Source organism: Argiope bruennichi, chromosome 8, assembly GCF_947563725.1.
Source record: "Argiope bruennichi chromosome 8, qqArgBrue1.1, whole genome shotgun sequence".
NCBI lineage: Eukaryota > Metazoa > Arthropoda > Arachnida > Araneae > Araneidae > Argiope > Argiope bruennichi.
The window spans coordinates 37,785,616-37,801,036 of record NC_079158.1 but is presented as its reverse complement, the minus strand read 5'-3'; the positions used below and the strand labels follow the sequence as shown (position 1 = coordinate 37,801,036).

General features: G+C 29.0%; 1 protein-coding gene across 2 annotated transcripts in view; it reads left to right on the top strand.

Moving 5' to 3' along the window:
• Positions 1–15,421, top strand: part of LOC129980549 (apoptosis-stimulating of p53 protein 1-like) — a 599,431-nt gene that overhangs the window by 176,344 nt on the left and 407,666 nt on the right. The window contains exon 1 of one of the 2 annotated variants that reach the window (XM_056090900.1): positions 9,342–9,375. The exons of the other annotated variant lie outside the window; for it this stretch is intronic. Within the exon in view, the coding sequence (XP_055946875.1) occupies positions 9,357–9,375 (19 nt within the window). The 5' untranslated portion in view covers positions 9,342–9,356. Of the gene's footprint in view, positions 1–9,341; positions 9,376–15,421 lie in introns of those variants that run through there. 2 annotated transcript variants of the gene reach the window in all.

The window sequence follows — 15,421 nt, the reverse complement described above, 5'->3', positions numbered from 1 at the left end:
CATTTTGTATTTGAACTATCTTAATGGAGACCAGTTCCGTGGCATCATAGTGCTATTAAAATATAATGGAAGGTTTGTCTGTTTTTAATTTTCACCGTGCTGTAGTAGCTTTACTTTGTGATTCGCCTTATAAATTACACAAAATTTAAACCGAATCCTTCTTTTTTTTCAATATTGAAAGAAAACCTCGCAATTAAATATTTGATGAAATCATGGAAATGTTTTGAATTTCAGTTCAATAATAATAATCTATTGGTGAAAAATTGCGTAAAAAATATTTTATTAAATATTGGTAAAATTTAAAGAAATTTGACTCATTAATTCAATTTAAATCATTAAAAATATTTATTTATATTTTAAGTAAAAATATTATTTTCACGTATATTTTCGAGAGTTATTCTCAAAACATGCAAAAAGTGTGCATTCCATGTATAATAATTGTAACTCATATATGCTGTATTGTTACAAAATTGTTAAAAAGCATATTTTAACGATTTATATTATTTTATATGCCATTTTTATCATTTGCAATAGTTTATTTCTCGAAGTTAATTTTTTCTTATTTAAATAAAATATTTAAATATTGTCAAATACAATTTTTATAAATAGTTATATTCTACAAAATAATTTCTACGGATTTCTCCCTATACTTAGAATTTTTATAATATTTAAAATTGTTACCAGTTCTCTCTAGCCTTTATATTATATTTGTTGTCTGACATTCTCTAATTACACTAATTTTGTGAAATATCCACGTTTTAGACCTACCTGAGTACGAAAAACGCATTTTTAAAAAAATACCCATCTCTCTGTCTATGTATGACAAAGATAACTCAGAACCGCTTTGAGCTAGACGGATGAAATTTGATATACAGTCTTTACACCAAATTTGTACATTTCAATCAAATTTTGTGTAAAATCCGTCCAGAGAAGTCTGCCTGTCCTGCTATTCGAATATAAGTAAACACGATAACTACGAAAAGGAGAAAGCTAGAGTAATAAAATTCTTTACATAGATATAACATCGACAGGATAGTCATCAATCAAATTTTGAGCCAAATTCAGCATAGTATGACCCTCTGTTGGTCTGTACTTTCAGAAACATATAAACGCAATTATTGAAAAAAGCAATGACTTAAAAATTTTCAAATTTTTATGTGATATTGTGACTACAAGATTAGCTTTGTGCTAAATATTTTGTTTGAATCGGTTTGGAAAAATGCATTCAAAACACAAATTCGATTTTGGAATAGTATTAGCCCTATGTCGGGGTTTAATCGCCAAAAATGTCTCGATAAATTCAATAAAGAGTCTAAATTCACGCCAAAGGTTGATATTTCGTAAGACGTTTTCGGAATGAAGCCTTTATTAGAGAGTATGTGAGAATGCTCGAGGGAAACCACACCCGCTGGTATAATCCAAAATTTGTCTTCATAATCCCTTTTATTCGAATATTTTTTGAAAAATTGTATTTGAATTTAAAATGTAATATTTTAAATTTAAATACAATTTTCCAAAAAATATTAATTTATTATATCCAAAAAACTTTTATTATAATTTAATTAAATTTAATTATCTTATTAATTATTATTTATTTGATCTAATTTAATTATAATTTATTAATTTATTATATCCCAAAAAATAAATTTTAAAATTTAATATAAGACCGGGATAGCCTGATTGGTAGGACGTTGGACTCGCATCCCTTAGGTTGCGAATTCGAACCCCGCCAGCCGAAGACTCTCCGTGTGTGTGGTGACTGGCGGACTTATAAATCTATCATGGTCTCAAAGTCCTACATGTCGAGAGTAATACCACTGGGGGTACTGGTTCAGAGGTGATCGTTCTCTGATTCAGGTCTAAATTACGACCTGTGGATGAGTGAATGAAATGCATGAATGAAGTCCGCCCCGTTAAAAGGGTTTGTGACGCATGTGTAGCTAAGTCTTCTCTTGGCCCTAGTTGGCGCTACTGAAAAAAACAAGAGACGCTCACTCGGCTTAAATCGCTGACTAACTGTCAGCGGGCTTGTAGAGTGCCATAAGTCACAATACAACAAAATTTAATATTTTCATCATATAGAAAATTCCGACAATAAATGCGTTCTAAGCATTATATTGATGTGATATATTCTTCTAATAAGATAATTTGGAATAATTTTAAGTTATTATGAAACTTTCCATTCCTTTGTAGAGCAGCATTATTTATCAGTTGATTCATTTTTTTTTGTAAGTTTAATTAGATAAAAGCCACAATTTTCTATTATAAGAAGTTATTTTTCTATATTTTACTATGAACCACATTAACTTGAACCATCACAGATAACGAGTGAATTAAACTATTTTATCAACACAAGTAAATCGTGAATGAAACGAGACAACGATTAATATAAGGTTAATTATCTTATATAAGGTTATTATCTTGATAATGTCTCTTATTTTGAAAGATTACTGTAATTATTAACTATATGAAATTCAGGGATATGATGAAGTATATGAACTATTAAGTCTTGTAAAATAGATGATACATTTAGTTTTATACTGAATTAATATACAAAATATTTTTTATGCTCCCATGACTTAACCCTTTCTAGGGCCGTGGGAAGTATGCTTCCCACCAAATTATTCAATCTTTGTATGAAATTATGTAGGTTGGCGTAAGTTCTGACAAATTTTTTTAGTCAATCAGAAACTTAGATGCTTCAGTTATTTATCTCAGACAAAATGATGCGTTTTGATTTGTTACTTAATTATTAATGAACCAAATTAATTAATGAATCAAATTAAATTTATCTAATAAACTAAATGAATCCCTTTTCTTATTCTCATTTCAAGCCTAAAAATATTTTAATATAATATGACTAGAAAAAAATGGCCCTTTAAAGGGTCAAACTATATGATAAACACAAGTAAATCGTGAATTAAACAAGACAACAATTAATATAAGGTTAAATATTTATATAACAATGTTTCTTAATAATTTCTCTTATTTTTAAATTTTACTGTAATTATTAACTATATGAAATTCAGGGGAAATGATGGAGTATATGAACTATTTTGTCTTGTAAAGTAGATGATACATTTAGTTTTATACTGAATTAATATACAAAATATTTTTTATGCTCCATCCATGACTTAAAAGGAATGCTTTAAATCCCTAAATGATTGATTTAATGAAATGCCAGAAGTCAAACAGATTTTCGTAACTATTCCATAATAGAATAGAAGGATATTTTGTATTCAAATGACATTCCATGTGAACAGCTGCCAACGGTTTTGTGACCCTAAACGTTTGGCACGCAATGTGAATTGGGATCGTGACCCATCCATCGGAAAGACCCAGCATAGAATGTTACAAAATTCACACAGCAGTTTCCCAAAAAGTTTTCAAAAACCCTTCTTTAACAATTTAAAACATTGGTATTATTTTTAATTAAAAAAAGATCTGCGGTCAGAATGATTTTTCAATAAAAATAACTAAACTGGGCCAATAAGTATTTAAAAAAATAGCAAAAATATTTATTCGATAATTGTTTAGTGATAGAATCATGTTGCAAGAAGAATTTCATTAATTAAATATAGCGCAATATATGACAGTATTAACCACTTAACTGTTTTTAACGAGTGTACTCGTCATGGAAAAAATACATTTTGCGTTATGACGAGTTTATTCGTCGTAACTCATTCCGTAAATTTAGATACACTATTTACTATTATTATTTATTATTAGACACTATTTAGATACACATTTTCCGAAGAGGTCGAAACAGTTAATTGGTTAATATGTGTGTATAAATGTTTATATATATATATGTGTGTGTGTGTGTGTGTGTGTGTGTGTGTGTGTGTGTGTGTGTGTGTGTGTGTGTGTGTGTGTGTGTGTGTGTGTGTGTGTGTGTGTGTGTGTGTGTGTGTGTGTGTGTGTGTGTGTGTGTGTGTGTGTGTGTGTGTGTGTGTGTGTGTGTGTGTATGTGTGTGGTTTGCAGCAAAAGGCAGGTTTGACAAGCAGTGAAGAGACATTTCACATTTTTAATTTCGTTTTATTCTCTCTTTAATATCCATCTCGGGAAAGCAATTTATTTACAAGCAGACGCAGCGCGGCACAAATGCAGAAGTAAAAAAAAGGGCAAAAGGGGCCGAAACAAATGATGTCTTATATAACATTCCGACCACGTGCCGATGGAATGACCTTTGACAAGAGCAACATATTAAATGAAGTATCACTTTCATTTGATACGTAGCACTGATGGCGCATTAGTTTTACAGAGGAATTAATTCAACCGAAAGTGGAATTGGATCACGAAATAAGAGAATATTTTTAGAATGAAGTTGCAATAGGTTAAATTAAGATAAAGTTTTGGAAATTAATTTGGATTAAATTAAGAGTTTTAAATATTATTACATATATATGCATACATAAATGTATGTATATTAGCATTTTTCTAGTTGTAAGAATGTTTTAAACGAAATGTAATTTTTTTTTTTGTTTGAGTCAATAAATGTATTAAAATGCAAGTAATCAGGAAATCTATTTTTTTTATCCTAATAGTCATATTTAGCAAAATATTTTTGAATTCAAACATTCTAAACAAAAAAACAAAAAAAAAAAAAAAATGTTTGCTATTTTGGAATTAAAACTAAACGAGTCATGAAGTTTGGATTTCATTATTTCAGACCAATCAATGACTGTTGGTGAAAACGAAGTCCGTTGAATGAATAATCATCCGGAATGTAGCCATTTAAATAGTCTAAAATCGTCTGACATAGTGATATTCAAAGCTTCAGGATTCGATCAGTTTTTATTGTAAAATAGTAGAATGGTTTTTATTTTGTTTAAAATATCGTTTCTAAAATATTGCACTAAGTATGAGTATAGGAAGAAAGGATTTTTTAAAATTTTAGACTTCACAATTTTCCAGAAACGTATTTATTTACTTAAACTACATAAAACCTAATTCTGTACTTCATTTAAACCATCATTCCAATCGTGACGAGTGTTGCAAATCGTCTTGAAGCAAAATCTTTTATATTGGAAATCTTCAAATAACTGTCCAGAAACTGAGAATTCTAGCCTTTACCTCCATAGGAGCTTGATTAGTTAAAACATTTAGGAATTTTTTTCATCATTTGGTGCAATTTAAATTCAGATGTACATTTACTAAGAAATAATGGGAAAAAATTAATTTCTAAGATGTAGTTACTTTTTATATAAACTATAAAAATTAATTTTGCCAGTTGTTCTAATTATGATAATGTTTGCAATGTATACCAATACTGAAAAATTTTTTACTCTTAAATTTGGGGAAAATAAAATTGTGAATGCAGCAAATCCTGAATAGGCGTCAGTATTATTACTTTTTTTGAATGAATGATTTTCGTATATGCAATTCTGTTTTATTAAAACTGAAGACATTCAAATATAATTCTAAAAAAATGCTTTTTCTAGATTCAAAGAGATATAAAACATAAAATAAAATTTAATTAATTAATTAAAGAATTTAATTAATTTAATTTAGAGAATTTAATTTAATTAAAATATCTCGAGTTAGAATTTCGCAGTCAGCAGCTTTTTTGTGTTTGAATCTTTCCGTATTTCGCAATAAATTATGCTATTAAATTCATAAAAGAATTTTTTAATAAATATCGAACTTAGTATATTCTATATAAAATTCCATATCTTTATTAACTATATCTTTACTATATTATCTTTATTTATCTGCCATTAAATTTATAAAAAATTTCTTAAAAATAATGAACATAGTATTTATTTTACATAAAATTCCATATCTTTATTAATTATATCTTTATTATATTATCTATTTATCTCCTATTAAATTTATAAAAAAAATTCTTAAAAATAATGAACGTGATATATATTTTATATAAAATTCCATTAAATATCTGCTATTAAATTTATAAAAAAATTCTTAAAAATAATGAACGTAATATATATTTTATATAAAATTCTGCTATTAAATTTATAAAAAAATTCTTAAAAATAACGAACATAATATATATTTTACATAAAATTCCATTAAAATTTTCATTAAATTTATAAAAAAAATTTCTTAAAAAATAATGAACATAGTATTTATTTTACATAAAATTCCATATCTTTATTATATTATCTTTGTTTATCTGCTATTAAATTTATAAAAAAAATTCTTAAAAATAATGAACGTAATATATATTTTATATAAAATTCCATTAAAATTCTGCTATTAATTTTATAAAAAAATTCTTAAAATAATGAACGTAATATATATTTTACATGAAATTCCATTAAAATTTTGCTATTAAATTTATAAAAAAATTCTTAAAAAATAATGAACATAGTATATATTTTACATAAATTTTTTAATATTAATTTAATTTAAATAAAATATCTTTACAAAAAAATGGAAAATTTTATTAGCAAGCTTTATTTACATTATTTTCTGAATCGTATTTTTATACAACATGCATTAAAAATCAATCAAATATTTAAAAATGATTAATTACAAGTTAAAAAGATTCAGATGACCGGATGTATTTAAATGTGAAAACAAGTTTTACACCCGCAAGAGAATTTCAAGACTCAAAATTTAAGTAAATAATATTTATCTTTCATTTACAGGAACATTTACATTTTATTCGATGTTTCATTCATTTTAACAGTCGATGTGTAAATGTTTTTAGCGAAACAAAATAAAATACATTATTTCAAAACAGCTTTAACTTACAAAAAATGCTGATTCTCTAGAAGTTTAGATAGTGCATTGTACATTTCGAATATATATTTTTGAGAAATTATCCTTAGCTTGCATTTATGTTGCGAAATATGTCCCTTTATTTGAAAAGGAGATGAGATTAAAAATAATTTTGACAAATGCAGCATCGTTCCGTTTAGTATGCAGTTTAGAACTGCTTGCTAAGCAAAGTTTATTCATCTGTAAATGATGTTTCTAATGATGTAGATAATGTTTCCTATTTTCTACACAAGAGAGCCAGTCTTTTTGTGAATAATAAAGGTGTGTCTGATAGTGCAGTTATTTGGAAACTTTGGATTATTTCACTGCGTTAATGCTTATTTATAGTTTTCGGAATTTTCCGTTACCTTTATCTTTTCTAATAATAAAGATGAAAGTGTGTGTTTGTTCTATGTGTCCGTTGGCGCTGTAAAATCATAGCATTTGATCTATATTCGCCAAATTTGGCTCATTTGTTTCTGAGAGGATGGGGATTATGCACTTCCTACTTAAACGGACACCTCATATCCTTTTTTGAAATTGTAATTAGAATTTTAATTAATTAAAACTAAGCTGAATTTTGTTGTTTTTCCTCAGTAACTTACGGGATTAGTACAATTCAGATCCAAGATTTGGCAACCATTTCAAAAGTTGTTATGAGTGTTGTGAATTTGACTTCGTTCCGATATCGCTAGTTTTCAAGTTTAACTGATGCGGCAGAATAGGATTTAGAAATCAATCAAAATAAGTTTTACGAGATTATATCCTCAATATTAACAATTCTTACTAATTTCTAATTGTGAAGGTTATCTACGAAGAAATCAACTTTCTGTAAGTAATGGTACAAAGGAAAATCAGTTAAATAAACATATGTAAAGGATTGGGAGGATAATTTAGTAATTTTCAATCCCCACCAATACTTTGTACCCTTTCAACAATCAAAGACAATAATGGTACACATTTTTAATATAGTTTTTCTTCCTAGTTAGTTTCATAGAAGAGAGATTTACAAATAATTCAACTGGCAACAATTAAAGTTATCTTTACGGTCTCGGCTACTAAGGATAACTAACTACTATTAAGGACATGTTAAGGATTTGGCAATTTTGGCGATAAAAATGAAAGCTATAGTATATACAAAAAATTTGACCATGTCTTTATTTGGAGCCGAGATCCAGATATTTCTAGACAATTCTATACAAAATCACCGTGGCTATATAAGTTTAAGCGCACGCACGAGCGGGAATTCACTCTTAGGAATGTTGATCTTAAAACAAACTGTTCAATTGCTTTATGCCAAGTACCATTGCACTATTTATTGAGCGATATACTATCTGCTAGTGTGCTGTTGATTCTGCAAGTATTATGTTTATGAATGCTTCGAATGTGGTTTGCTACTCATTTCCCCCCCCCCCCTCCTTTTTTGTGTGGAATAAACCGTTGATGTTCGTCAGTTGGACTCTTCACTGTGCAACCACTAGACGCTTCTCATAGCAGTAAAATGGGGATCCTGCTTTATCAGAAATTACCTCAGAAGATTTTGTGGCTTCTTTATTATTTTATGTTTGTTTAAGCAAAGAAATTGGAAATAATGGAAATGAAACATTTAATGATTACATTATTCATTGATAATGAAATGCGTCACGTGCAATTTTAAGATATTGTTTTTATTTATAACGAGGGAGTATTGAATTCATCTGAAAATTGAACTTCGAAATTTTAATGCATATTCATTTTTAATATCACCATTAAATTATGTTGTTGTATTTATCCATCTACGAATATAATAATATATAATTACTAAAAATATTTTTCCGTCAGTAATGTTTGCCTTTATCTCACTTTTAAATATTGGAGGCATTTTAGGAAAATCACTGCTTTTTTTTAACTTCGAATATTAATTTTAAAGCATTTTGAACTTTGTATTAACGTTTTTTGATATTTTTAACGTCATATTTTCTTTATATGAAGTTTGTTTTTACTATTTGTTTCTAACTTGTTTTTTTAATTATTTGTTATTAATAATATTCCATATATTTGGAATATTATTACTAAATCTGGCGCTTATGCTATAAAACTCGGCAACTAAACGAAACCAAACTTCCCTCACCATATTAAATATTGTCAGAAAAATTCTTTGGAAAACTCTTACGACAAACGTCTGCAACAACTTCTGTGCCTATCAAAAACCATTTAACTTTTTTTCCCCAAAAGATTGTGCCGAAATGCATTCGATACCACCCCCTATTTCTTCTGAAGCCGAATTTCTCCTTTCCTTACAGAAATTTCCTCCTAACATTATCCATAGAAATATCCACCATCTGCTCGCTTGGGATCTGTGCTAAAAATCAGGAACAAAAACCGGGATATTTCGCGAAATGAAATGTTGGAAAGGGGGGGGGGAGGAAGGTGCAGGAAAAATGGGAAAAGTTTCGATCGAATGAGGGGCCTTCCTGCGAATCCGGCAAAATCCACTCGGCGGCGCTGTTGAGCGAACCCAGCCGGATCGCAAGTAGCTGGAATTTTCACATCCAGCCATGTGCCGGACTGGGCCTGTTGACGCAGCTCCTGCAACAGCAGAGGGTGCCTGACACGTTGTTTTTAACTTTTGCTGCTGTCGTTACGTAACATGCCGTCTGGGCTGTTGAGTAAGTAGCTCTCGCTCTGTACGTTTCTGATCTATCTCGGATCTTTTGATCTAACTTTGACAGTTGGTTTCAAAATTGTTTAGATGAAGATTTCTGTACTTTCTTTCATGTCTTAATGTGAGATGTTTATAGAATTACTTTGTATATATTTATGTGAGATGGTTTACAATGTATATCGTTGTTGTGCTGATGTTTTATACCTTTATGGCGAGAATTGCAGAAATAGCGCGTCATTGCTCTGTACGTTCACTCGGAATGCATTATTTTATTTTGATATAAATGAATTATATTTTTTCAGCATACGATCATCCAAATTTAACAATAGATATAATGAATTTAACATTTCAATACAAAATGTTATTCGATGTTGTATTTTGTACTCATTTCGTTTAATGAGTGCATATTATGTATTTTTCACAAAATACAGAATAGAATGTATTTTTTGCAATTAAAATGTAGTTTTTATAACTGATTTAAATGAAAATAGTGATAAAAAAGTGAATCCGATTTAACGGTCTATTTGAACTTCCGACCTGTCAGTTGGAACAGAACTCGATCGTAAATCGACGGCGGCCTCTAAATTGTACTACTAGCCGTCTTGGGAGACCAATGTGTTCGATAGGAATATTGCTTGTGATTCAATTTAATGAAATCGTTTGTATTGATTTGTTTTTCAAAATTTCTTGAGAAAGGCAATTTTGATTTTATTAAAACTTTAAATTCTGCTTAACTCAAATGATGCCAGGAGTTTGATTATGCTTTTCTTCCTTTATATTCAAACAAACAATAAAATAGCAGCTTTTTTCTTCTAAAATGAAATATCTTCTCCTTTGCACACTTTGAAATATAATTGTTGTGTTTCAACTAAGAATCTAGAAAATTACATCTATAGAATATTAAGAATTGCATCTATAGAATATTAAGAATTGCATCTATAGAATATTAAGAATTGCATCTATAGAATATTAAGAATTGCATCTATAGAATACTAAGAATTGCATCTATAGAATACTAAGAATTGCATCTATAGAATATTAAGAATTGCATCTATAGAATACTAAGAATTGCATCTATAGAATATTAAGAATTGCATCTATAGAATATTAAGAATTGCATCTATAGAATATTAAGAATTGCATCTATAGAATATTAAGAATTGCATCTATAGAATATTAAGAATTGCATCTATAGAATACTAAGAATTGCATCTATAAAATACTAAGAATTGCATCTATAGAATACTAAGAATTAAAATCTAAGAATCTATAGTTTTTATTGAATAAGGTAGGCGATTACGTTAAAAAATAGATTTTTGACGAAAACTCAGATTTTTTTAAAATTCAATATTCAAATTTATGAAATATTTTCTTTGTGAAATTCTTTGAATTTTACTTCAGTCTCGCATGCGGCTCAAAGCTGCGAAAAGTTATATTCATTTTTATTTGAAAAAAAATTTTTAATGCCATTTTACTTTTTTAAATGCTATTTTCGTAAATTAAGAATTTAGTTAAATTTTTTGAAAGTAAAACCTCACAAATTAACATCCAGTTCATATCGCTCGCTGAAATTTGACATGGCGATTTCTTAACATACTCTGCTTTTTTAATTACAGAATAAGCAAGTAATCTATTCAATAAAAAAGATTTTATATTTGCTTTAATTCTTTACAAGGCGAAAAAAATTTAAAAGTTCATTTTATTTATAAGTCTAACCCCGGTTTGTTTATAAAGAATGAATAGAAAATCAGCTGATTTCTTAGTTCAGGATTTAGGTAACGTATTTCTTAAGTAATCTGCGAGATGTTGAATAAATCATTTGATAAACTTCGGAAGTAGAAGCTGTTTTGCATTATATCTTTTTCAATCCTAAAACTACGTATTTTTTCCAATTTTCAAAACATGTTGATGTTTAACTGATATTTTTTACTACAAAGTTGTATTTTAATCTATTTAATGCAAAAATTGAAAAATTTCGGCATTAATAACATTTTAAAAAATACATCTCAAACTTTCTCGCATAACGATAGTGAATGACAGTCATAGCTTTCAAAATTTAAAATTACTGTAATGAAATACACATACGTGCAAACATTGCAGTTAATCTATGGATTGACAGGATTTTTATTTTCTGATATACGAAATGTATACATAAAGACAGTATTGTAAACGTCAAAAAATTTGAACTGTAGCATTTGATGAATATTCAGGTTTCAGATATAAATGAGTTCGATTATATGTGTCTATCTTTGAAAATTAAAATTAAAACACGGTTTGAGCTATATGCGTGACATTTGGTATATAGTCTCAACAATAAATTTGTAAATTTGCTTCAAGAGTTTAACCAAACTTATTCTAAGGATTACTCTATCTAGTTCGAATACAAATATGCATGATTAAAACAAATCGAAATTGGTTAGATGGGTAAAAAACACACTTAACATTTTAAGTGTGGATATGTTCATTATTACCTAGCATGCCGTCAAAATTATTCAAACATCAAATTTGTGCTTTAGACACGTTTTTCTCAATCCATTGAAACAAAGATTTGACACCACACTGTACTTGTAGTGACAAAATTTCCTAACTAATTTGAAATATTTAAGTCAATGCGTTTTTGAATCATCTCATTTACTTATTTCTGAAAGACCGACAGACAGTCAACCTGTCGTTGAATTTGGCTCAAAATTTGGAGGGTGTCTACACTATAGATGTTAAATCTGTGTACCGAATCTTATCTATCAAGCTCTTTGTTTTGTAGTTATCGTGTTGATTTATATTAAAAAAGATGGACAAAACACCGTATACCAAATTTCATTCGTTTAGCTCAAAGAAATGTTGAGTTATCTTTGTCACAGACAGACGGACATTTTCCAAAAATGTGTTTATCGGAGGTCTAAAACGTGGAGATTCGTCAAAATCTCGAATTTGATTTCTTTGACGATCTTTATACTTTCTCACTGCAGTAGACTCTTGATTACCCGCGGAGCGGATTATCCGTGCCTGCCGCACTAAGTTTTTTTTTTTTTTTTTGCTTCCAAGCAAAGAGAAAATGTTTCCAAAGCAAGAAGCAAACACAAATGACTGATTTCTTCAAAAAGGTGTAGTTTTACAGTTATGCTTTTGTAATTACATAATACATTACATTATTAAAACAGTACATATGTATTAATTTTTCTGTGTATCCTTGACGCCTCTCGTAAGTACAAAGCACTGTTCTGTTTTCATTAACAAAATGCCTTTTAGGTTAGTTTTGAGTGATATACTAAAATATTAAGCGTTAGTTAAACATTTCCTGCTGTTTATTTTAAGTTTTATTGTACATAAAACGATTTTCCAAAGTTGGAATGACTGTTTTCTCTTTTGCTATACCCGTTTTTAGCTTTTTTCGGATTATCCGCGATTTTTGTTATCCGTGGTGGCCGCGCCACCCAATTCCGCTGATAATCGGGAGTGTCATGTGAGCGACACGGTATACATATTAACTAGAAGTGTAAAGAAACGCGCTCTTACAACTGGTACCACTCACACTTGCCTTGAACCAAAATGTACACGTTTGATTTTTTTTTTTGATTTTGTCCTTGTTTGAATGATGAATTAGATTCAACCATAACTTAGACAAAACAAGTGAATGACAAACTTCAGTCGTCAAATGTACTCTAGAGGCGAATTGAATTTTTGGATTTTTGGGATATTTCACTTCTAATTTTTTTAAGTATAAATGACATCAACCTCTATTCATATACTATTCATATTCTAGAAAATTACATCTATAGAATACTAAGAATCGCATCTATAGAATATTAAGAATTAAAACCTATAGAATACTAAGAATTGCATCTATAGAATACTAAGAATTGCATCTATAGAATATTAAGAATTGCATCTATAGAATACTAAGAATTGCATCTATAGAATACTAAGAATTGCATCTATAGAATATTAAGAATTAAAACCTATAGAATACTAAGAATTGCATCTATAGAATACTAAGAATTGCATCTATAGAATACTAAGAATTAAAATCTATAGAATATTAAGAATTAAAATCTATAGAATATTAAGAATTAAAATCTATAGAATATTAAGAATTAAAATCTATAGAATATTAAGAATTAAAATCTATAGAATATTAAGAATTAAAATCTATAGAATATTAAGAATTAAAATCTATAGATTACTAAGAATTAAAATCTATAGATTACTAAGAATTACATCTATAGAATACTAAGAATCTATAGAATAAGTTTTTATTGAATAAGGTAGGCGATTAAGTTAAAAAATAAAATTTTGACGAAAACTCAGATGTTTTTTAAATTCAATATTCTAATTTATGAAATATTTTCGTTGTGAAATTCTTTGAATTTTACTTCAGTCTCGCATGCGGCTCAAAGCTGCGAAAAGTTATATTCATTTTTATTTGAAAAAAAATTTTTAATGCCATTTTACTTTTTTAAATGCTATTTCCGTGAATTAAGAATTTAGTTAAATTTTTTGAAAGTAAAACCTCACAAATTAACATCCAGTTCATATCGCTTGCTGAAATTTGATATGACGATTTCTTAACATACTCTACTTTTTTAATTACAGAATAAACAAGTAATCTATTCAATCAAAAAGATTTTATATTTGCTTTCATTCTTTACAATGCGAAAAAAATTTAAAAGTTCATTTTATTTATAAGTCTTCTTATAAGTTTATAAGAAATTTTATATTTTTACTGGTTCGATAAAGCTTCTATTACTTGCTCTTTTTAAGAATTTTTCTTTACTTTTTCGTATACGAAATCTAAAGGAATAGATGAGATATTGTAATCCTCTAAAAATTCGAATTCGAGATTTTGTTTTCACATTTCTTACCTCCCTGATTTAGAAAATTGCAATTTTAGTATTATGTCTCTCTGTATATCTTTGAGCAATATAGTTAAAAAAAAGTCTTAGAGTTAGGCAGGTTAAATTTGTATATGGAATTGCGACCAAATTTATAGATTTCTGTAAAATTTTGAACGAAATACGTGCACAACAAGTTTTATCTGACCGGCTGTTCGATTTGATGGGAACTCGATAATTCCTAAACAAAAAGAGATTGGAATTTAAAATTTGGTACACAGAAATTTGGTCTGTGAAAGGGTAGACCATCTATCACTATGTACTTTCAATTACTGTAAGACAGATAACAACCTACTGTAAGCCAGGTAACAACCTCCGGAAAGGAGTGTACACTTTTGTCTAGTGGCTTTGTTACTCGGCGATGAACCCTAAATTTGTGAGTTCGAACCTCAAACTTGCACATCGGTGACCCTGGTTCTGAACAATCGCATCCTTCGTTCAGCTGTCGTGGCTCCATCTACCAGCGCGCAACCACTCACACACGCTCGGCGTCGCCCGCCATAACACTTGGCGCTATAATAACGTTCGTCGCCCGTCATAACGCTTGGCGCGATAATCTGTTCGTCGCTCGCCATAACTGGCGCACTAAACGCCACCTACTCACTGGTGGGGGAGTATTGTGGTGGTAACTTCGTATGCCAGATAACCTCCGGAATGGAGTGTACACTTTTGTCTAGTGGCTTTGTTACGCGGCTATGAACCCTAACGTTGTGAGTTCGAACCTCAAACTTGCACATATTCTCACGAGATTGTGTAAAAATGTTAGATTCTCGCCAAATATTTATATTTCATAACTAATGTTAGCAAGGGCCACACAAGACATTGATGACCTTACACAAGGTCTATAATTTAATACAGGGGAAGGGGGGCTTTTTTCCTGCTTCTTTTTGTCTGTATGTATGTTTAAGATAAAATTGTTGTCATCTTGCCAGTAATATAAAAATTTTTAAAGCTTATACATTTATGTGGGGAATGCCTTCATTTTCCACAGGACATGCCGCCTGAGTCCTGTGGGGAATGATGCTTGCTTCACAAGTTGTTATACATGCTACTGAGTTGAAGTGATGCTGTATATTTCTGTTTCATTAAACTTGTGTTTTACATTTTATCTTGTGGATAATTTCCGATGGCAAATTGGTTAAACTTACATTTGGAATACTT